At 39.2% G+C, this 24,170-nt stretch overlaps 1 protein-coding gene across 5 annotated transcripts in view; it reads left to right on the top strand.

Moving 5' to 3' along the window:
• CADPS2 (calcium dependent secretion activator 2) overlaps positions 1–24,170 on the top strand; it is a 484,769-nt gene that overhangs the window by 374,937 nt on the left and 85,662 nt on the right. For 4 of the 5 annotated variants that reach the window (XM_082846689.1, XM_082846688.1, XM_082846687.1 and 1 more), the window contains one exon: positions 13,020–13,123. In XM_082846689.1, coding sequence (XP_082702815.1) covers positions 13,020–13,123 — 104 coding nt within the window. Of the gene's footprint in view, positions 1–1,874; positions 4,151–13,019; positions 13,124–24,170 lie in introns of those variants that run through there. The other variant, XM_082846690.1, reaches the window with a different exon arrangement.

Here is a 24,170-nt window from a genome sequence, read left to right as displayed (position 1 = left end):
CTAATAGAAAACAACTAGATTCTCATACCTACTCTGCATTCAGTCTATTGCAATATATTATTTTGGTTAAGACACGAAAAACAAATCTGGGCTTATATGTAGTTGAAAAGGGAGGAATATTTTAGAAAACTTTTCAGATAATTGTGGGTTTCCTTCTTTGATATTATACCAAAACTCGGCAACTGGAAGTTTGTTACAGTTTAATTGAAATGTGAAGTCTGAAAGTACATCAATGAACTTTTCATGCTATTACATTAAATTCCACTGGTTTATCATGTATTTTGAATAGATCTTTCACCGTGCATAATTTTTAACATTATGTATTGATTATTTGAAAAATATGCAGTGAATTGCAATCTTCTTAATGTTAACAAATATTATGTAATATCAAAAAATCACCCTTGTGAATATCACCCCCGACTCATCAGAAGAGTCTTAAAGTATTAGGAAGCTGTCAAGCTCCTGACAGATACAAGTTTTCTAAAATTCTACTTTTCCTTAAAAGCTCCCATTTTATCATTGGCAACAGATACTATCTATTGTTTCCTTAAAGTGAGAGGTTTACTTCATTTTTCAGAAAGTGTCTACCAAATTTCCAAGTCTGAATAACCATACTTTGCCAGTAGTCAAGTGGTTCTCTGTGAAAGAAAACAAAAAGCAATTAGCTCAGCCCTGGACTCAAACAGTCACACAAACAATTTTCCTTGAGATAGTCATCATACTTCAGTACACAAAAGTGCTTTATGCAAATTTCTCATTTTGTCACAGATGATACTTTTTTAAATGTATACTCAAGCGAGATTCAATGAAATTAATAATTTTTTACTCTTTCCTCAAGGACATTCTTATGTAAAACTAGCTGTTTTTCTTGAGTGAATGGTGATAAAGAATACGTGATGAGTATAATTTAGCACCATAACCTTGATTCATGCTGAGGTAACAGTTTTGCCCACTAGTGCTTTTGCATCATTACTGTAAATGTCAACGGAATTTAAAAGGCAAAACATCTTATTATGAAAGTACTTCTGACTATGCAGGCCCCCAAAAGGTCTTAGGGATCCACAGTGGTCCATGGACCACACTCAGAAACACTATTCTGCACCATCATTCAACTAGATAGATAGATAGATAGATAGATAAGGTACCTTTCATAGTAACCACCAAACTATAAGGCATCCAAGAGTTAACTTAGCCAGATTATACAAAACTTCCTAGACCTCTATAAAAAAAATTTTGAAATTCAAATAAAGATCACAGAGAGTAATGTAAATAGATGTAGAGGCAGTTCATGCCCTTAAGAGAGATGACTTAATAATATATAAACTCTCCCCCCAAATTAATCTATAAAATCACTGCAATGTCCATCAGAATTCCAGGGTTGTTTTTTTTTTAATTTGATAAAGTTACTTCAAAATTTAAGTAAAAGAATAAAGGATACTGGAAAACTATATCACCTTAAGGAAAAAATAAAACAGTGTGGAGATTTGCCTTGCCAGATACTAAGACAAATTACAGAGCCATCACCAAAGCCCAGGATCAGGCAGATACTCAGAAGAGGAATGCAGAGACAGAGTCATGTATAAATGGGAGACTGATATGCTTCATCGAGAATAAAGTGGGACCACAAGTCAGTATGGAAGGATGGGCTGTTTCAGAGATGTTAGAAAGAAGGGCTCACTAAATGGATTAAAATAAACTGAAGCCCTCTCTGATAAAAACGTGGTCTCCAGAGAGACCTCAAAGTATTGAAGAAAACATCTATCCCTATAAATGCATCATTACTCTTTATTGTAACTATCTTCAACTAATATTTTTACCTTTTCACATCCTCAGTTTTCTAAGTGTCCAATTTACTTACTTCATTTTCTACATAGAATTGTCAACCAACCATTTATGCTTGGAAGAAAATACTTCACACTCTGAAATGAAAGCTCCATGAACCACATTGACTCTCAGAGTTTCAGAAGAAGATGTAAAATAATGAGGTAAATGCACAAGATATTGTATCAGGAGGACTTAATTAAGTATATCCCAGATTCCTCAGGATCTGGAAAAATTATATTCTTCCAAAAGCTTCTCTTGTGTGAACATTTGCCTTCTGCAAAAATTCTTAAAACATAAGCACCTCCTGAGAAAACCAAACGTTTATGTAATATCTCTTTCAGTTTGTTCCTTACTGAGAACTGTCCCCTCAGCCATGATCTGTAACACTCTGAACAGCTCTTGCTAGAATCCTATCTCCTTCCTCTGAAGATGCATGGAAATCTCATTACAAGTGTTCAACACCTGTTCCCTAAAAGGTCTCAGAAATGATGTCAGGTTATTCAGCTCACTTGACAGTGTGTCATGTATTTTTTGTGTTTTTGTTTTATTTTTACTTTTATATGGAATGTGATTCACAGATAAATGCAGTCTTGAAATAGCAAGCTTTCCTCCTTTCATGAGCAATTCTGTAGAATTTATCATTCTCTAAATCCAGGGTTTGAAACCAACTGATTGATGACCCTCTTATTTATTTACTAACACATGTCAACAGGTAACCAAGTGACATGCAGCAGTGTGGCTTCTGCAGCACCTTGTTAATCCGAGTAGTTTAGATGTATTAAAAAGTCTTTTCACTTGGACAAAACGAGAGTAATGCAAACTGACAGATTTCACCTCTTTATTTCTCAACAGAGTTTGTAAGTACTCAAAGCCTAGACAGATGACTAGTTTGGGAAATTAGGGAGATTTCTTATAGACCAGAGCGAAGTGGACGTAGAGCTTCAAGCACTCAATTTAAAGACCTAATTGAATAATTTGTAATGCCGGATTTTTTTCAAAAGGGAAACCTATAAAATATCCCTGAGGCATCATCGGTGCATACACACACATTCACAGTGGCAGGCAGACCCACGATGTTAAAACCAACCATAGAAATACTCAGGAAGTCACCAAGCCCAACCCTACTCTCTACACTTGGTCTTTACACTTGTCCAGCTAGGAGACTTTCTCCAAATCTTGGCATCAAATACTTTATCACCATTAATGCATGAGCTGGCTGCCCTAACAGATCTCGATTATGTGTCAAAGGAATCAAAGACATATGTACAGACGTCAAGATCTTTTGACTAATTTCTTAGCACCCAAGGCTACAAATCTTCAAATTATCTCTTTCATATTGTAGTTGCTGTGTCTGGGAAACTTCTCGTTTCTTCTCCTTCAGCTTGCTACCCAGCTGGCAAGCCTCTGGAATGCCTTTCCCCGTAATCACTGCTCATTCCTGAACAAACCATCTTCACCTCCATTGCCTCACTGGATCCTGCTTGCCTAACCCCCACTGTTCACAGGCAGACTTTCTCCCTGAGAATGAAAAAAAGAGCATAAGTGGCAGGAGAAGTATAAGTGTGGAGGTGTAAGGGTATTATTCCCTTTCTGTGGGAATGTAACAAACGACTATGGACAGGCTGCTTGTTTCAGGTAAATGTAATTAGAAGACAAGAAGATCTAGGCATGAAATTTAAGACGCTATAGGCTTTAATTATATGATAATTTAGTATTGCCATGGCATAATTGAGATTATTCTGATGGTTTTCAGTTTCTGAATCTGAATTATATTGGGGAGAAGTAAATACGGGATATATATATATGAAGAGCAGTAAACCAGGGAAGGGACCATTTCTCAGTTTCAGCTGCTGAATGTAATCTGTGTTGTGAATACAGATAGAGCTATCATGGCTAAAGCCCAGTCTCTAGAAAAGCCCCTGTTATGCAACTAGCTGACGGAACTGCCAGTGGAAGAAAATTTCTGCTGTCATTAGAGTCCTACCACATAGTTCTAGCCAGAGCTAACCAGAGCAAAGTAAATATGCATGTAAGAAAATTTTTTTCTCTTTCAAGCCTTCACAGGCTCTGCAGTCAGCAACACGATGCAGATATTTTCTTCCTGTGAGATCTTAGATCTTCTGGTTTCACAGATTTAAGGAGAGCCAGAATCTCAACAGCTGAAAGGACTAAGTTAAAACCTTAATAAAACTCAAACCAAGGTGTCTGTTTTTCCAATCTTTTTTTTTTTTTTCCCTTTTTTGGCCGCACTGCGTGACATCTCAGTTCCCCGACCAGGGATTGAGCCCTGGCCATGGCAGTGAAAGCCCAGAATCCTAACCATGAGGCCACCAGGGAACCCCCCTATTTCTCCACTCCTATAAGTCACATAATTATAAAAGCCTGTGACAAATGTTAAACCAAATAATATTAAATTGTGTGTGTGTGTGTGTCCTAATAATCCTCTCTCTGTAATTCCATCACCATCATGTCTTTAAGATCTTAAGAGGAGACGATGCCTCCATATTCCTCCTCAAGGAAGGTTCACGAAGTGTCACTGACATTTACGTCCAGAGGTATCTGCCTTTTTATGGCCAGTCACTCATGGATCACCACTGGCTGTTGCCTTATGGAGATGGCTCAGTTTGCATCCAGTTTGACTGCCATTGCCTCTAGTCCAGTGTCCAATTCTCCTTTGCTCTATAGCTGACCATTTCCTTAAAAATGAACTTATTGATGCAAAAGATAATCCAGGTAAAGCAGCTAACGTGACTGTGACTGCAGGACAGTTATTCGAAAGCAGTGTATCATTAGCATGGTTAATTCCAAGGAGATATTAACTGCAACTGTTGGTTTAAATGACAGGGTCATTAAACAAGTTGGCCCCAAAGGGAGCCTTGGAATTAGGAGGCCACAGACCTATTGTTTTCAAACATCTGTGGCATTGGTATTCTCATGGATTTTAAACGTCCATAGGCAGGCCATAACATCGTAGATTATTTTCATTCATCTAAGGATTGTCCAAATATGTACCTCATCCTATCTGGGATAACAATACTGAAAGGTAAAATGTGTTCCGATTCTACACAAAAGTCACCTTTTTCCTAAAATGAAGTTTATGTAAAGATATAGCTTGGGCTTCCCTGGTGGTGCAGTGGTTGAGAATCTGCCTGCTAATGCAGGGGACACGGGTTCGAGCCCTGGTCTGGGAGGATCCCACATGCCGCGGAGCAGCTAGGCCCGTGAGCTGCAACTACTGAGCCTGTGCGTCTGGAGCCTGTGCTCCGCAACAAGGGAGGCTGCGATAGTGAGAGGCCCATGCACCACGATGAAGAGTGGCCCCCGCTTGCCACAACTAGAGAAAGCCCTCGCACAGAAACGAAGACCCAACACAGCCAAAAATAAATTAATTAATTAATAAACTCCTACCCCCAACATCTTCTTTTAAAAAAATATATATATATATATGTAGCTTGATTTCAGGTAGGTAAAGGAGGAAATAATCTGAAGCTTAAACAGTTCATCTTTGTTTTTCGTAAACACTAGTAGTTCTCAAAGTGCATTCCCCAAACCAGCATCATCAGCATCTCCTAGGAACTGCGAGTTCTTTGACCCCAAGCAAGACCTTCTGAATCTGAAAACTCTAGGGGTAGTGCTGTCAATCTGTGTTTTAACAAGCCCTCCAGGTGATTCTGGTGCATGATGAAGTTGCAAACTACAGACCTATACTGAAATACTCCATTCATTGATTAGAGTGATGTATTATGTCTGGCAGTCATAGAACCATAATAGATTGCAGTCAAGAGAGAGTCAGTGATTCTCCATCCTTTTGCATCAGTTGACAGTACCAAGTCTTGGGGCGTCACATACTGGGCAAGTAAGTATAGGTCAGGCTGGAGAAGTGGGGTTTAGATTTAGACACCGCCTCTCTCCTGGATTCTGAGGTGGTCTTCTTAGCCAGAAAGTTATATACTATTCCCTCTAGGGGACTAAGTCGAGGGAGATTCCCTCCCCCTGCCGCCGGAATCATCTAATCTAGTCACAAGCTCTAAAGGTGGCAGACAGGTGGGAGGGGGAGGGGTTTTGTTTAATGGGAAAGTGTTTGATCTCCTGCCCTCCTTCCCTCTTGGGATGAAAAGGCCCATGAGTATTGAGATCTGGCAGGGGTAGGACTCCCAAGGGCCTAGCTGTACTAGACTCTGGTACTGTATCACTCACCACAGGTTGCTATGCCTGGAGCTAAAGGGTGGGTCAGAAAATCTCAATAAAATTTACACTTTCCAACTGAGTCCTCAGTCTGGATCATGCAAAGAGGAAGAACACTGATCCCAGACAGGAATTAAGGTAGGTTTAAATTACGACAAACTAGGGAGCCAGTAGAAATTCCTGAGCCGGCTGGGCTGGCCTAAAGGGGTGTATGAATGGATAAAGGCATTTAAGATGGAGTTGGTAGCTCAGATGGAACCGTTTCTGATCTCTCTAACTGGTACAAATCATGTATGTGCCCATAGCAGTGCGCAACGTGTGTAATGTGGTTTTGCCCTATGTTTTTGTAAGAGGGTGAGGTGGCTGGTGGGAGCAGTCACCGTCTACTTGGGTGGAGAAGGAGCACAAGGAAATAGAGGGGTCCGTTCCACCATTTCTCATTGGGGTCTGTGGGTAGATAAGTTTTTCTGACCAGCAGTCCACAGAGAGGGTGCTGACAGTCCTTGCTACTGAATGAACTTTAGGGTTTCAGGTAGAACTCAGGTGTTGTACCCTTGGCCCAACTTCCTTGTTTAGTTAAACCTCACAAGGCAGAGCCTCACTACTTGGGTCTCCACAGTGTCCCATGTAGATGCTTCCATGTTGCTGACATCCTTACTCCTTCCAAACTGTAGGCCTTCCTTTAACTCCTTTCTCTAGAAAGTAGTCATTTGCCCATTTTCTCCCCCTCATTCCTCTTCTTCTTTTTTCTTTCTTTTTCTTTTATTTTTTATTTATTTTTTAGGATTTTTTTTTTTTACATCTTTATTGGAGTATAATTGCTTTACAATGGTGTGTTAGTTTCTGCTTTATAACAAAGTGAATCAGTTATACATATGTCCCCATATCTCTTCCCTCTTGCATCTCCCTCCCTCCCACCCTCCCTATCCCACCCCTCCAGGCGGTCACAAAGCACCGAGCTGATCTCCCTGTGCTATGTGGCTGCTTTTTTTCTTTTTTTCCCCAGGACCTGCAGTTCTCCCCAGTCTTTTCTTCAGGCATACAAGTTTCTTGCCTCAGTTACCTCCTGAATGTCAGGGCTTTCTCCGCATTCATCTGACTTTTGTCCTTTAGAGGGAGGGAGTTCTTTTTCTTCAGATGGGAGGAGGAAAAAGATGGGAGACCTCAGTGTCAGACTGCTGCTTTCTCTGATCTAATGTTTCTGAACTCAAACACCCACCCATTAAAAGGATAATTTGATTCTGAAGAACTCCATATATTACGCATGAGCAATTTAAAGCCCTCTTTTTGATATATCTTTGATCCTATTTCTTGCAAGCTAGTAACTCTTTTCTTACATATTGAATGCATTTAATTCACTCTTTATCAGAGCTTTATTATAGGACTTCCTCATATTGACCAAAAATGCATGGGATGCAGCTCTATCCTCTACTTCATAAACTGGTTAGGGAAAGAGATACATAAATTGTTTGAAGGCAGAAATACTGTTTTGTTCATCATTTTATCCCCTCGGTTATTAGTACAATATCTTACATGCAATATATGTTTGTTGAATCAAATTCAGGGCCACAAAATCTGGGGATGTTGAAGAACCAGCAAGAAATCTTAGCGCAAGGGAGGAGATCTGGGGATGTATGTATATGTATAGCTGATTCACTTTGTTATAAAGCAGAAACTATATTATTAGTTTCTCCAATAAATTGTACTTCAATAAAGATGTTAAAAAAAAAGAAATCTTAGCGCATATGTAGGAATTATATGTTGGTGCACTCTAGCTGTTATCATGATGTAGATGCAGAGGAGAGTAGACGAGGCAGTATTGCAGTGGGATTATCACCATAGCCCTTCAATCCAACACCATCTTGAATTCTAGTCCTTGTTTAGCTGCAAGTACAGATACAATCAGTCTGTTGAACGTTAAGGTCAAATAATATTTCAAATTTCTTTGTATCTTATATGGAGAAAAATGGACTGAAATGATTTTACTGGCCTTCTCCCCGTATCCCTTTACAACCTTCACAATGAGCATCATTGTGTATCCAATGTTACAGGCAGTGGCAGGAAAGGAGGCAGCCAAGGAGAGGATGCTGAGAGTATGCACCCTCTTTGAAACAGGGGAGCAGAGTTAAAGCCTGCTAACACACAATGGTCAGGCTGTCTTCTTACATCTCCCCACCTCCGACTTTTTTTTCCAGTGAGATCTCTTCTTAAACGTACACAGGTGCATAATTACAAGGGGTTGCTTGGAGGAGCCTAGCAATGTTGCCATAGAAAAGTAAAAGTGTTCCAGAATGAAGAAGTATCGTAGCCAAGAGCAATACATTGAAATTCATCAAGAAACCTTGCTACTTTGGGGTGTATTTGTTTTAAATGCCACTATTTGAAATGCGTTACCAACTACCAGCAACTTGGCGTGAAGCTTGAAGAATATAGAGGCATCTGTAATGCTGTAGAAATGTTGCAAAAAGAGGGAAAGTGGACATTTTAAGGGGGAATTCTCAAATATTCACAGTGCTCAGAATTTTAATGGAGCTGTTGATAACCTTGTTGTCTAGTAGAGTTCTGGCTAAAAAATGCATTACACTTCTTGGCTGTACTCAAATGAGTGGCAGCCAGAGATGGCATACATAGTGTACTTGATAAAAATGCTGTTTGTTTAAAGTATTAGAGTGGTCATTATGTTCAAGTACAAAGTTTTGATGCTCAGTAAATTTAATCTAGAAAGAATAAAGTGTTTCAGACTGTTTTTAAGTTTCAGTAGAACACAGGGGTACTCTGAGTTTTTCCTTAAGAGAGTGTTAAATGTAAAAGCTGGTTTTGATATATTCACACATAAACAGAAATACGTTTTCAGGTTGCTTCCTTGATTCTTTCCCATAATTGCCTACTTGTGGCTAAGGATATGGTGACTTTATAAACTCAAGCTTTCAGCTATTTCAGGAATTTATATTGAACATATATATTCAGTTGAGTGTATGTGTGTGTATGTTAATCCTATTCAGAGAATTTGAAAATGGAAAAGAATTCAAGTCACTGGATTATCACTGTTTTAACCTCTCCAAGACACTTTTCCCTAATCTGGAAATGGGGCTCCTGATTCCCTAACTTTCAGAATGGTTTTAGGGATAGAGTAAATATTGTACTAAAGTATGTAGGAAAAATAAGTTTCTCTTCTGTGATCAAAACAATTACATTTTGTTGCCTTTCCCTTTCCTCATGAAGTTGAAATGATATAATCCAATACAGGTAAAGCCCAAAATTTATAGGAAGCGTAGCCTCTCTTAGCTAGAAGGAATCTTAGAGCATATATGGTTCAGTGATTCTTACCATTCGTTTGGCTCATAGACTACTTTGAGAATCTGAAAGTTGTGATCCTTCACTGCCCCAAAAATGCCTCTATACACAAAAATTAGCATATAATTTTAAGGGGTTCAAGGACTCCCTAAAACCTATTCCTAACCCCTAGGGTTAAGAATCCTCAACTTAATTCAACACCCTCATTCTAAAGATGGAGGGACTTCCCTGGTGGCGCAGTGGTTAACAATCCGCCTGCCAGTGCAGGGGACACGGGTTCGATCCCTGGTCTGGGAAGATCCCACATACCACAGAGCAACAAAGTTCGTGCTCCAAAACTGCTGAGCCTGCACTCTAGAGCCCACGAGCCGCAACTACTAAGCCCATGAGCCACAACTACTGAAGCCCCTGTGCCTAGAGCCCGTGCTCCACAACAAGAGAAGCCACTGCAATGAAGAGTAGCTCCCACTCGCCACAACTAGAGAAAGCCAATGCGCAGCAACAAAGACCCAATGCAGGCAAAAAAAGCAGAAACAAAAAAATCTAAAGATGGAAACATTAAAGAATATAAGTGACACGCTCTTGAGAATTAAAAATTATTTTGAAAACTCTTCCCCAAAAATCTCTAATAATTTAAGGACACAGCTTCATCAATTATTTGAGCAGTGTCCTTGGACTACAGCTGCATTTCATTGGTGGACTTGCTGTCACTCACCTTGGTTTGTGAGTGACAGAAGAGCTATTTGCAATCCCACACAAAGTGAAATGAAATAATTTGGGCATTGATTCTACTTTTAACATGCCCTTTCCCAAAAATTATACTACTGCATTCTCAGTAAACATTCATTAAGTACCTGTCATGGTCCAAAGCCTATTCAAGGTAGTGAGAGCACAAGATCATGAGACCCAGTTTCTGACTGATCTGGGCCTCGTCTAGTAACAGCTCATGAGCTGGTAATAGGGGAACCCAGAGGGAGGAGCGACTCACCCAGCCCCAGAACTTTGAGAAGGTCCTACATTTAAGGTAGCATTAAAGCTGTGTCTTGAATGATGAGTAGTTTTCCAGGCAAAGGATCCAGATATCCTAACTCCCTGTGCATGCAGATTTTACAATGCACCACTTTCCTTTTAGTTTAGAATAATTTGCTTGCTTTAAATTTTATGTACATGGTAATTAGGTGGGGTGGCCCACCGAAGACCCGTTTGGTGGTTTCATCAGCCACGCATCTCCATTCTCTGAGCCATGCAGTCTCCAAACCTCAAGGTCATTGTCCTCCCTGACCCGCAATTTCTAGTCACTCACAAAGGCTTGCAAGTCCTTTCTTCAAAGTGTCCCTTCTACCTTTCTCTTCTTTTCTGTTCCCATTACCGTCTTCCCATAGTTCTCCACACGCTAGACCTGGTCCCCACCAGTCCTTCCTTGTACTACACAACCACAAATACGTTCTCCCAAAATTAATTTATTCTGAAGCCCGGCAAAGAAACATTTGCTCCAGGTTACCAGATAGGATATAGTTACTGAGTCTATTTATTTTCTTACTTAAAGCCTCAGAGAAAAGCTGAGAGAACCCTGCTCCGGACGCGCAGGCTCAGCGGCCATGGCTCACGGGCCCAGCCGCTCCGCGGCATGTGGGATCCTCCCGGACCGGGGCACGAACCCGTGTCCCCTGCATCGGCAGGTGGACTCTCAACCACTGCACCACCAGGGAAGCCACGATCCAACCTCAGGCTCCTCACCCATCATTTCCCAGAACTTTTTTACTCCAGCCAGGCAAATGCAGGGTAGAGATGCTAAGAGCCCACACCAAGTCCGGTCTCACCTTTACCACGTGTTAGCTGTGGCATTTCATCTCTCCAAGCTTGTTTCCTCATTTACGACTTACATGAATAAATAACCAAACGGCTTAAAGCTGTTAGGAAAATTAGTGTGATGACACATGGGAAGTGCCTGGTGCCGGGTCTGACACGTAATTGGCTCTCAATAAATGGTGACACTTGTAGCCACCTTCATCATCACCTTCCTCTGAAACGCACCACATCTCTGACATGCAAGCATTTCTAGAAACCCTTGCTCCTCTTACCCAGGTCATTTGCTTCTCCTGTAGGACCTGCTTCAGGTTCTACTTATCTTCCCACTGATATCCCGGCCCCCCCCCTAAATACACCTGCTCTCAGCAGTCTCTCCTAACATCGCCTGCCTCCCCTCTGTTTGCTTTACACTGTTTCCAAACTTTGAAGTTTCCTCACTGCAATAGCGAGAGCTGCCCCCAAGTGGAGCAGACTGTCGTGCAAAGTCACAAGCCTCCTTGACTTCACCCTCGTTTGAGGATGTTGAAGTGATGATGAAACAGACGGGAGGTTGGATAGTGGATGTCTAAGGGTCCCAGCAGCAGTGATTTTTGGAGTCTGAGTGGTTTAAGAGCAGGGACATGTCATCTACTTCCTCCTACTTCCCACAGCTAAGATTATTGTAGGCACACTCAACTCTGTTGTGTTTGGCCGACTGTTTTCCTGAAGAATCATCCTACTCTTTGATCCCTGTGACAGATGAGCAGTGGCTTTAATCCTGCAGGGGAGTTTGGGAGGATGTGTATCAGGGTTGGAGGATGGGAAACCCCACGTGCATCACACTGTGACCCATAGTGAGTTTATAAGAAGTGTTTAATGAACAAGCACCAATCATAGGCTGTTTCACTGAATCGTATGTCCCTTGGGAACAAATTAAGAGCAAATGGAAGTCTTCCAAAGTTAAGGCTGAAGTTATAGGGAGATGTAGAGGGAGTAGATCTCTTGCCCTGCCCCTGCCAAAAAAAACAAAAAACAAGAAAACTCCTTAGGTTCCACAGAAAAAGCTCTTTATCTAAACATTTTATGTCTCTTCCTTATAATCTCCATACAGGGGCAAAGAGAGAGTCCAGAAACGTTTATCTTTAGTATCCTTATTGGAAACTCTATTCCTCACAGTTGTGAAACAGTTTCATTACACAGGGCAGCTCTAATTTTTGCCAGTTCGTTTTATCTCTGAAATCAACTGCTTTGCCTTCTCTGTTGCTGAATTTCAGCTGCACTTAATCTCATTGTGGCCTGGCCTTTTTATACCAGTTTGCTGTAATGCTGAGAGAACCTTCAACTTTAAAGAATGGCTCTTCAGCCCTCCCCGGTTGGAGGAGAGGAAATCAGTTAATTGCAGCCTGTCAGAGCTGTTTTAGGTGACTTTGTACTTCTTCCATTTAAGATCAACATGAACCTTAGACATTTCAGGCTGGAAATCTAAATAGCAACAGAAAAGCCTGCGTTTCACTAATGCCAGGAATGACTCATCTCGTGAGAATGGTATTGTATTGCTAATACAATACAGAGAGAAGGAAAAGACTGTGGTATCTGCCTTTCTTTGTATTTCTGACCTTGAGGAGAATTATAACTTGTTTGTTGCAGAAGTTGAGCATCTAATGTGCTGATGCACCTGTTAGTTGTAATATGTTAAATGGCAAAGCACTTGCAGTTTCCCATGATTGCTTTGTGGGTGAAATATTTTGTGCAATCTTGTGTACTGATTTTTTTTTAAAGACTGTATTCATTTGTATTTCTTGTCTCTCATTTCTCAAAACTATGCTTTCTCATTCTATTTCAACACCCTGGTCTCATCATTAACATCTTAGAATCTGCTTGGCTTTTTATTTTCAAGGTAACATTATTATGATCTGTTTTTAATGCAGAGACCATGAACCAGGCGACTCCTGCTAGGAAGCTGGAAGAGGTTCTTCATCTAGCAGAGCTCTGCATAGAAGTCCTACAGCAGAATGAAGAGCATCATGCAGAGGTGATGGCTTGTTTTAACTGTCACATAAAGCGTCGCATAATGCTTCACCGTAGTGGGAACAGCACTGAAGAAGTGGCTTTTTTTTTTTTTTTTTTTTTAAGAAGTGGCTTTTGATACACATCTGGCCATTTATCTACAGAAAACTGAGAACGTGTGTGCATTTCCTGGAAATATAGCTCCTATATGTTACAAAGGAATTGTATATGTATATAATTTAGTATCTGTTCCTGACAACTGTCTTCCTGTGAGGAACGTGGGAGAACTTATGGGATCTGCCTAAGGTGTACGACTAGTAAGAAGCAGAGCTGGAACACGAACCCCCATCTTGTGATGCCAGATCACTTGCTTTTCCCCTGTGCCCCGATTGCTTTAGTTTCGAAATGTAAGTTAATCAATGTGCAAAAGGGAAAGTAGTGATAAACTGTAGGACACCAAAATTGAATAGAAGACGTTCGGAGCTGTATGATTGATAACTCCAGTCTTTCACTTTTACCGTCAAACTTTTCTTTAAGTTTTCACTAAACTTTCGTTTTTAAGAGATTTTTAAAAGTTCTAGTACTAATTATATACTGACATTCACTAAAAATATAGAATGGTATTTCATCAGGCAAACTGCTTATTCTGAGACTTAAAAGTGTCATTCTTTCTAATAGCCATGAGTTTATTTTTAAAAAACAAGAGACTGAATTAGGTAGGGGAAATGTGTAGGATTAAATAAATGTAATAAATTTCAGTGCCCTAACAGTGCTTTTATTCTTGAGGAAGCACATGAAATGAGTAAGTATGAAAAAGACCAGGTACAGAAGAATTTATAGAATATTTATATTTAATGAAGCCTTGTTCTCAAAAATACAAGAAACTACAGGAAGTACGTTTTAAGCAAATTCTCAGAAAAGAATATTCATGAAACCTGGCTATAGATAACTAAGATTTATTGTATCTGGTTATAAATATGATCATTCAAAACATCTGCTTCTAGCTCACACTATGGAATCTAGCTTTTACCTTGCATCTGTCATGTGTGAACTTGTTATGGATATTTTATTTTAAACTGAAGAAACAGCTGCTTCAATAATTTGAAGTGAATTCCCAGGAGGAGCTTTTCTAGGCTAATACTACCGCTATGTTACAATGAAAATGATTATATGATAAAATGTATGTACGTGTTGTCTTTTGTTAAAAGGCATTATCATCAGAGTATTAGACCTTTTTGAATTAAAAAAAAATTCTGATTGGGTATCCAATTTCATCTAAACAGGTACATCTAATATTCCTGTACATTTCACAAAAATTACATTTAATTTTCCTGCACTAATAAGGGAAATAATAACTCCCCTGTCTTTTAAATGTAATTAGCATTATATACTCCCTGCAACCACTACATGCTTGTTAAAGTACAGTGTATCCAAACACAATTAAAATGTAAATATTACTTAGTTTCTAATCCACAAAAATACAGTTGACTCTTTTGAACAGAGGTAATCAAAACTCATAAATGTAACTCAACTATATGCCAAAATATAGAAGTGTTATGAGGACCTCTTTTTAAAATGCTTTGTAACACTATGACATGTCTTCATTCCACAATGCTTCCAAATTCTTGGGATTCTTCAGGGAAGAGAGGTGAGCAAAATTGTTTTCACCATTTTTCTAGCATGGAATAACTCTTTTATGTGAAGATAAGACAGAACACACTCTGGTTACACTTTTAAAGCCACCTTAGTCCCTCTCCTTGGAATTAAAGACTGTATTTCTTTAAATGGGCAACTCTTTGTTGTACTGGTTCTGTGAATGTGTCTTATTAGTAATTGCATGCATAATTATTGCTGGCCATCTAAGTACAGGCCAGCTGAGAGGGTTTTGCCATTTTGGTTTTGGTTTTATCTTTTAGCCGTTTTTTTTTTTGGCCTTTTTCTTTTTTTAACCAGGAGATCCAGCTTTTCCTTTGAACAATATTGGGGGGTGAATTGATCTGATTCCAAAGTCATTTCCACAGTGAATTGATGGACTGCATTGTACACTGATCTTGATTTTGCTGAATGTCCAGGCTAGACTCTACTGCACAAAAGAGGACCCGGCCCGGCTCCCTTGGTGAAGGTTAACGCGTCTGCCTCAGAGACCTTCAAGTGGCCGTGTGTCAGCTCCTCTCATTTCCCTCTCCTTTCCTCCACAGAGGCGGTTCATTTCACAAGGCCAAGAGGTTGTTTCTGTCCTTCAGCAATTTCTCAGTTAAGCAGGTTTCACGTCCTTCAGATCTTTGACAGTAACTTACTCATAACACAGTCCTCCCTTCTCTCTGAAGGCCTCTCCACCTCTCCCCTCAGGCTTTTCTTCCGATTTTCTGTGTTTTCTTTTGAGAAAGACAGTTCACACTCCTTTCCAGAAAATCTCGAAGGACGTCTTCCACATTCCCATGATGAGACTGTGTCTGACCAGAAATTTAGACAAACTGATCTGACAACTGTCCATCCAAGGCCACTCACTCTGACAAAGGCGGCAAGTCCCAGATGCCGACCAGAAGGCCTTAGGCTCTCACCAGCCCACCCCCTCCACACACACGCAGCACTTTCCTGCTAAGAAAACTTGCCAGGTGCACAGCTGGTCAGTGACGGGGTGAAGACGCAGGCCAACTCCAGACTCCACACTTTCCAGGGAACCACATTGTTATTTCTTGGTTTCAGTAGAATGGCAGGTATGGGTGCCTTGTCCTAGTTTTGCTGGCAGGTTTGGCACTTAGCATCGTAGCAGGGATATAAACGCAGAGAGGAGGATGATGGTGCAAGCCTGGGGATGTCCCTTCTGTTCTGTCAGGCTCTTCTCCTGGCATATCTTGGGACTCTGCTATGGGGATGGAGGGCTGGAAATATCCCTCAGTGAAGGGGCAGAGAGAGAGGCAACATGATCGATATGAGCACAGCTCAGGTTGTTACTTTGTGATTTATTGTTGCAGCAGAATCTTAATTGAGGGTCCCTGAAATATTTTAAATACGATATTGTCCACCATATCAGTGACACTGTAGGCCAGGGGTATGTCTGGCGGTAATTCGGTATTTGCAACTTAGCTCTCGGTTCACTGTAAATGGTTGATGCATCCTGCCCTCCAGCTGGCTGGGTCCCAGGCTGCTCCAGCAGCAGAGTCAGGGCAGGGAGAGGAGTTCAGTACGGACACACATATTTGTGCATGTGGTCATTCGCATGAACATCGGTGTCTGGACCAGATTATGCGTCTGGATGGATTCTAACATAAAGAGAATGGATGTTTGATTTTTTTTCCATTGTTTTTACTTCCTCATATCCTTATTCCTCTCTACTACCATGCATATCTAATGACCATCTTAAAGTGTAGTTATACAAAACTTGATTATAGACAAGATCTGTTTACTACCTACTACTAACTAAATTGCACTCATCTCAACAGTTGAGTTCATCTTATTTGCCTAGTATTTATATCTGGATAGCCAGTGAGATAAATCGATATTTTCTTTTTTAGGACGGGTTTAGGGTTAGATTAGCCTGTGGTCCAACAAATGTTCCTCTTTTTGGAAGAAGATGACCAGTAAGTGGCTTTCATACAACTAAGCTACAGAGGCAGAATTCAATTTGCAGCAGTGACTCTCAAACGAAACTGCATCGGCAAAAATATCCTATCAAAAATGTTTGTTAGTCACTCACTGACTTATAAATGTATAATATTAAGAGTAGCACTTTACCCCAACATGTTTTTAAGCATTTTCAGTTCTTCATCTCACTTGGTTATTTCAGTATTTATATTCGTCTATGAACACAATTAGGGAAAGATTTTCGTGAATCAAGAGTGCAGAAAACTTATGATTCGTTTGGCAGTAGTTTAGGTGTCACCAGTCTAGTTTAGTCCATTCTGCTGGCTCCTCAAAAGCACTTAAATATTTCTAGAATATGACCCCTTAGCATTATGTTGCTCTGTGTGTATGTTGGGGGTTGTGGTGATACCCTAGACACTGGGTATCCTAGACACCGGGGCTTTTAGGATCATCTGCAAAATACAGGATTGCAAGCTGATCTTTTCTTGGGGGGGAAAAAAGCACGTAATACATTACAAAATCAGACACGCTATTTTTGCTCATTTATGCAGCCATATTTTTTGTGGTATTTTAAATTATGAAATGTTTACTATATTTTGAGGGTAAAAGTAATCAAAAGCCTAAGACCTCAAAGAAATTTGAAGAGATATAAAGAAATCAGACCGTTAAAAGGTGCTCCGGCAAGAAAAAAATCAGAGGACATTAACATTGGTCTGATCTGCAACACTAGACCGACAGACAGACAGGCCCTGTGCCATGTATAGTTAATTAAGAAGAGGCTGTATGTGTAAGAGCTTGGTCTCTACACTCCAGCTGACCTGGATTCAAATTATTGCTCTGTTACCTACCAACTTTAGGCAAGTTCTTTAATCTCTGAGTTTGCTAACCTATAAGATAAGGATAATTATACCATCTACCTGAAAGGAATAAGTAAGATAATGTATAAAAAGCCTTTCGAATATTACAGTAAACCCCCTACATATGAACCTTCAAGTTGCTAACTTTCAAAGATGCGAACATACTTTCTCACATCCAATCACGTAAGTTAGTTCACCTGTCTGGTGTACATTGTCACGTGCGTGCATCCTCTACAGGTGGTTGTGCTTTTGTGTACTTTACTGTACACAACTGTATAGAGTACAGTAGTACAGTATCTTTATTTCAAGCTAGATCTACAAGAGGACAACTTCACCGAACTCCTTCCTGTGCAGACCAAGGAGCTTACTAATAAAGACCTGATGGAATTGGAGGCCCAGAGAAAGGATGAAGAGAGACAAGAGGAAGAAGAAGTAACTGAAGAACTAAGAGATTCACGATGCAGGAAATGGCAAGGGGATCTTCTTTAGTTGGGAGGCACTGTTAGTTTTTGAGGCACAGGACCTGAATGTAGAATGGTACACGAAGGTTGCAGCAGCTGTTCAGAATGCAATCCAGTGCTACCGTGTCATCTATGATGAGAAAAAAAGAGCTACTACCCAGACATCACTGGATCGTTTTTTCAAGAGGGTAGATAGACTTGGATCCAGCAAGGAACCAGAACCTGTGCCATCAGCGTCAGGCGTGAGTGAAATTGCAGCTTGCCCTCCGTCTCCTATTGCTGACAGTCCTTCGCCTCTACCATCTCCCACCTCCTCTCCCTCCTCCAGTCACTAACTCTTCTTGCCTGTTCACTCGATGCCAGCCCCTGTATGCCAGCTGTTGTACTGTACTACTGTACTTTTCAAGATACTGTACTGTAAGATTAAAAATGTTTATTTTTGTTTGTTTGTTTTTTATGTATTATTTGTGTGAAAAGTATTATAAACCTATTACAGTACAGTACTATATAGCTGATTGTGTCAGTTGGGCACCTAGGCTAACTTTGTTGGACTTAGCAAACACATTGGACTTAACGAACGCACTCTTGCAACAGAACTCATTTGTATGTAGGGGACTTACTGTACTTGGCACATAGAAACTATTCCATTCATGTTGGATATCATTATTTTAAAAATATCTAAAGTCACAATATAAGATTTGTGTGAATTTTGTCTCATTTTTATGTTACTGATAATGATTCATTTTTTTACTTCTGTACAGCAAGAGATTTTCATATTCCTTGACTTTTCCAAACAGCCCTGGAGGAGGCTGGTACAAGTATCGTTATTAGCAATTTGCAGATGAGGAAATGGAAATCCACTGAGGGAACTGATTTGCCCATCATCACTTAAATCTCACCAAGTTCAAAAGCTCAGTACTCTGCTTCCAGTTTCAGGGATAGTCTTACCTGCCACTATTTTCAACTACTCTGAGTAAACAGACACGGCTTTCAGAGTATTGTCAGCCTGCCACAAATATTGTTCTCACTGTACAAGATTTATTTACTGTTAGAACTTTGATAGAAATCGTATGGCTAAAGGATTACAATCAAGTTTTGTTTTGTATTTCCTTCTTAATCAAGTTAAACATTGCCTTCTGCCTGTGCTGTCTCATTTACACTAATTAGTGGCTTAGCTTTAGAGCCAAGATAACTCTAACCTAGATAATCGTGACTTTTGATTGGTGCCCTGCAGATGGGTGTGTTGCTGAGAAGGGTTTTCTCCTCCCTGGTGGAGCCCCTCATGCTGTGGAGCCTCAGCCACTCCCAGGAAGTGGCGCTCTAGGACGGAAATTATATAGCCTCTGCTCTTAGCACCAACCCGGGGTGCGAGGACTGCCACCCAGAGGGATGGCAAAAAGCAGGAGGGGACAGGTGGGAGAACTGACCCTGTGTTCTCAAGGTAACAGCCTGCAACCCTTGCTTTTCGTTTTCAAGGACAGTGGTTCCTTAAAGCTTTCTCTGGTCATCATTAGAACAATAAGCATTCGTCACAGATTGGCTTACGTTCATTAGGAATAACATCATCAGAGATACAATTTGAAACATAAATATATACTTCGGCAAAACATAATGAAAATTTCCAGTTGATAGCAAAGTCTTGCCGACCTGAAGCTGTTATTTTAAAGAAAATTATCTTCCATCATGTTCCATTCCCCACTACGACTCTGTCTTCCAAGTAAACTTTAAAAAGAGCTTTGGAAATTTTTCTCAGAGTCTTGATACAATCTTGACCTAACGTGGCTGTTATTGTCTTAATTTTAACCTTTCGCAAAGGTATTGGTTGCGAACTGGAAGTGAGACTTTGAAAATGTCTCTCTTTGCAGTGCCGCATTTTCAGTAGCATTTCTATCCTGCTCTACTCAGAGGGAGGAATCTCAGATTCTTCTTATCTATGTCACCAACACAGCTCTAAAAGACAGGAGCAAGGTATATGCAATGAAATTGTGTATGCTATTTTATTTTTTTCCTTTTATATTATTGTCATATAACCATTCTAGTAGAAATTTAAACAAAACTTATTCAAATATAATATTTTCAAAGAGCAATAGCTTGGTTTACATAGAACATACCACTTCCAGCAGGTTTTCACATTCACATGTTTATACAGCAAAGTCAAAGTTACATGCTTTGAGCCAACCATTAAAAATGTTCCTACCTCTGTAGTCTGTGATTTGTACTACACCACTCTTTTTTTTAGCCAGTGTTTTCTTCAGTTTCCATCTGCTAATTAGTTACACGGTAATGTTTTTTATAAACATATTGAACATTATTATTGTGACAGAAGTTTTTAAGAAAATACTCAATATGTCAATATTTTATAATCCACCTTTTTTTGGTTTGTGGTTTGACTCTTTTTGTTATAATCTAATTTATACTGGAGGGAATTGAATGGAGTTTTGCGACCACAAGTCTCACATGTTCTTAGAAAGTTCTTGAAAGTAAATATGGACTTCTCTGAGTATATAGTATGATTAAACATTTATTAAAAGTTACTTTTAATTGGAAGAATAACAAGAACATCTGTATCACAGAAATGTGTGTGCTTTGTAGTTATTTGGTTACAAAATTGTAACACTTATCAAAAGTTAAATGAAAATAAAGGGGAAAAGACCTGAGAGACATTTCACTAAAAACAGTATAAAGAGAGCCCTAAAACATTTGTAAAATGTTAAACTCATTCAAAATTAGACAAATGCAAATTAAAACAAAACTGAGATACAATAGCCAGAGAAGTCCACATTATTTTTTGTGAGTGTGATAAGAACACTTAACATAAGATATACCCTCTAAGCAAAATGTTAAGCATATAATACAGTGTTGTTAACCAAAGGCACTGCGCTGTATGTAGACCTCTAGGATGTGTTCATCTTCTATAACTGAATCTTTGTACCCTTTCACTAATACCTCCCTTTTTCCCTCTTTCCCCAGCCATTCTACTCTCTGCTCCTATGAAATTAACTATTTTAGATTCCTCATATAAGTGGGATCATACAGTATTTGTCCTTCTGTGTCTGGCTTATTATACTTAATATCCTCCAGGTTCAACCATGTTGCCGCAAATGGCATGATCCCCTTCTTTTATCAGGCTGAAAAATATCCCATTGGATATAAATATCATACTTTATTTTCTATTCATTCATTTGTGGACATTTAGGTTGCTTCTGTGTCTTAGCTGTTGTGACTAATACTGCATTGACCATGGTAGAATATGTATCTCTTTGAGATCCTTATTTCAATTCCTTTAGATATATACCCAGAAGTGGGATTGATGGGTCATATGATAGTTCTATTTTTAATTTTTTGAGGAACCTTCAAGTGTTTTCCATAGTGACTGCACCAATTTACATTGCTACCAACAGTGTACAAGGGTTCTCTCCTCTACATCCTCAACAAAACTTACCTTTCGTTTTGTTTTTGTTAATAATAGCCATTCTAACAGGTGTGAGGTGATATCTCATTGTGGTTTTGATTTGCATTTGAAAATCAAATGATGATTAGTGATGTTGAGGACCTTTTCATATACCTGTTGGCCATTTGTTAGTCTTCTTTGGAGAAATGTCTGTTTGGTCACATGTCCATCTTTTAATCAGGTTATTTCTTTTTTTGCTTTGAGTTTTAGGAGTGTATTATATATTTTGGATACTAACCCTTTATCCAGTATATGGCTCACAAATATTTTCTCCCATTCCTTTGTTGATTGTTTTCTTTACTGTGCATTAGCTTTTTAGTTTGATGATTTGCCTGTTTTTGCTTATGTTGTCTGTGCTTTTGGTGTCATATCTAAGAAATCGTTGCCAAGGCAAAGTTAAGAAGCTTTCTCTCTGTATTTTCTTCCAGGAATTTCACAGTTTCATGTCTTAAGTTTAAGTATTTAATGCGTTTTGAGTTGATTTTTGTATATGGTGTAAAACAAGGGTCCAGTTTAATTCTTTTGCTTGTGGATATCCACTTTTCCCAGCACCGTTTATTGAAGGGACTGTCCCTTCCTCGTTGTATATTCTTGTCACCCTTGTTGAAGATTAGTTGACCATATATGTGTGGGTTTATTTCTGGGATCACTATTCTGCTTCATTAATATAGGTGTCTGTTTTGATGCCAGTGCCAGATTGATTTAATTACCACAGCTTAGTAATATACATATTTTGATATCAGAAAGTGTGATGCCTTCAGCTTTGTTCTTCTTAAGAACACTTTAGCTATCTGGGATCTTTTGTGGTTCCATATGAGTTTTAGGATTATTTTTTCTATTCCTATAAAAAAAAGTTCAATGGAATTTTGATAGGGTTTGTGTTGAATCTGTAAGATTGTTTTGGGTAGTATGGACATTTTAACAATATGAATTCTTCCAATCCATGACACCAGATATCTTTCCATTTATTTGTGACTACTTTAATTTCTTTCATCAGTGTTTTATACTTACAGTTTACAGGACTTTCACCTGTTTGGTTAAGTTTGCTTCTAAGAATTTTTACGCTTTCTAATACTATTGTAAATGAGATTGTTTCTTAATTTCTTTTTCAGATTGTTTGTGTGTAGAAATGCAACTGATTTTTGTATGTTGATTTTATATCTTGCATCTTTGCTGAATTTGTCCATTAGTTCCAACAATTTTTATAGAGTATTTTAGGTTTTTCTACATACAAGATCACATTATCTGCAAAGATAATTTTACCCTTCCACTTTGCATACCATTTATTTCCTTTTCTTGCCTGATTGCTCTGGCAAGGATTTCCATTACCGTGTTGAAAAAAAAGTGATGACAGTGGGCATCTTTGCTATATTCTGGATTTTAAAGGGAAAGTTTTCAGTTTTTCACCACTGAATATGATGTTAGCTGTGAGCTTCTGACATATGGCCTTTGTTGTGTTGAGGTAAGTTCCTTCTATACCTAATTTGTAAGAATTTTTATCATAAAAGGATGTTGAATTCTGTCAAATGTTTTTTCTGCATCTACTGAGATGATCGATCATGTGATTTTTATCCTTCTCTCTGTTAATTTGGTGTATCACATTGACTGATTTGTGTGTGTTGAACCAACTTTACATCCCAGGGGTAAATCCCACTTGGTCACAGTGTCTGGTCCTTTTAATATGCTGTTGAAATTGATGTGCTAATATTTTGTTGATAATTTTCACATCCATGTTTATCAAGGATATTGGCCTATATTTTTCTTTGCGTATGGTGTCTTTTTCTGCCTTAGATATCAGGGTGATATTCTCCTCATAAAATGAGTTTAGAAATGTTCCCCCTTGGGCTTCCCTGGTGGCGCAGTGGTTGAGAGTCCACCTGCCGATGCAGGGGACACAGGTTCATGCCCCGGTCCGGGAAGATCCCACATGCCGCAGAGCGGCTAGGCCTGTGAGCCATGGCCGCTGAGCCTGTATGTCTGGAGCCTGTGCTCCGCAACGGGAGAGGCCACAGCAGTGAGAGGCCCGCGTACTGCAAAAAGAAGAAATGTTCCCCCTTCTATTATTTGAAAGAGTTTAAGAAGACTTGGTTTTAATTCTTCTTTAAACGTTTGATAGAATTAACCTGTAGTGCTATCTGTTCCTAGGCTTTTCTTCTTTGGAGGTTGTTGATTACTGATTCAAATTCCTTACTTGTTTTTGGTTTGTTCAAGTTTTCTGTTGCTTCTTGATTCAGTCTTGATAGATTATATATTTCTAGGAATTTATCCTTTTCTTCTAGGTTGTCTAATTTGTTGATGTACAATTGTTCATTCTAGTCTCTTATGATTCTTTTTTCTTTCCTGTGGCATCAGTTGAAATGTCTCCCTTCCATTTAAATGATTTTATTTATTTGAGTCTTCTTTGTTTTTTTTCTTTTTAATCTAACTAAAGTTTTGTCATCTTTTCTAAAAAACAGCTCTTAGTTTCCTTGATTTTTTTCTATTGTTTTTCTATTTTCTGTTTCACTTATTTATACTCTAACCTTTATTATTCCTTTCTTTTTCTAACTTTGAGCTTAGTTCTTCTTTTTCTGGTTCTTTGAGGTGTAAAGTTATATTGTTTATCTGAGAGTTTTTAAAATTTTTTAATGTAGGTGTTCATTGCTATAAACTGCCTTCTTAGTACTGCTTTCACTGCATCCCATAAGTTTTGGTATGTTATGTTTTTTGTTTGTCTCA

This window comes from Leucopleurus acutus, assembly GCF_964270905.1.
Source record: "Leucopleurus acutus genome assembly, chromosome: 9".
In the NCBI taxonomy this organism is placed as follows: Eukaryota; Metazoa; Chordata; class Mammalia; order Artiodactyla; family Delphinidae; genus Leucopleurus; species Leucopleurus acutus.
This window is presented reverse-complemented; position numbering and strand designations above follow the sequence as displayed.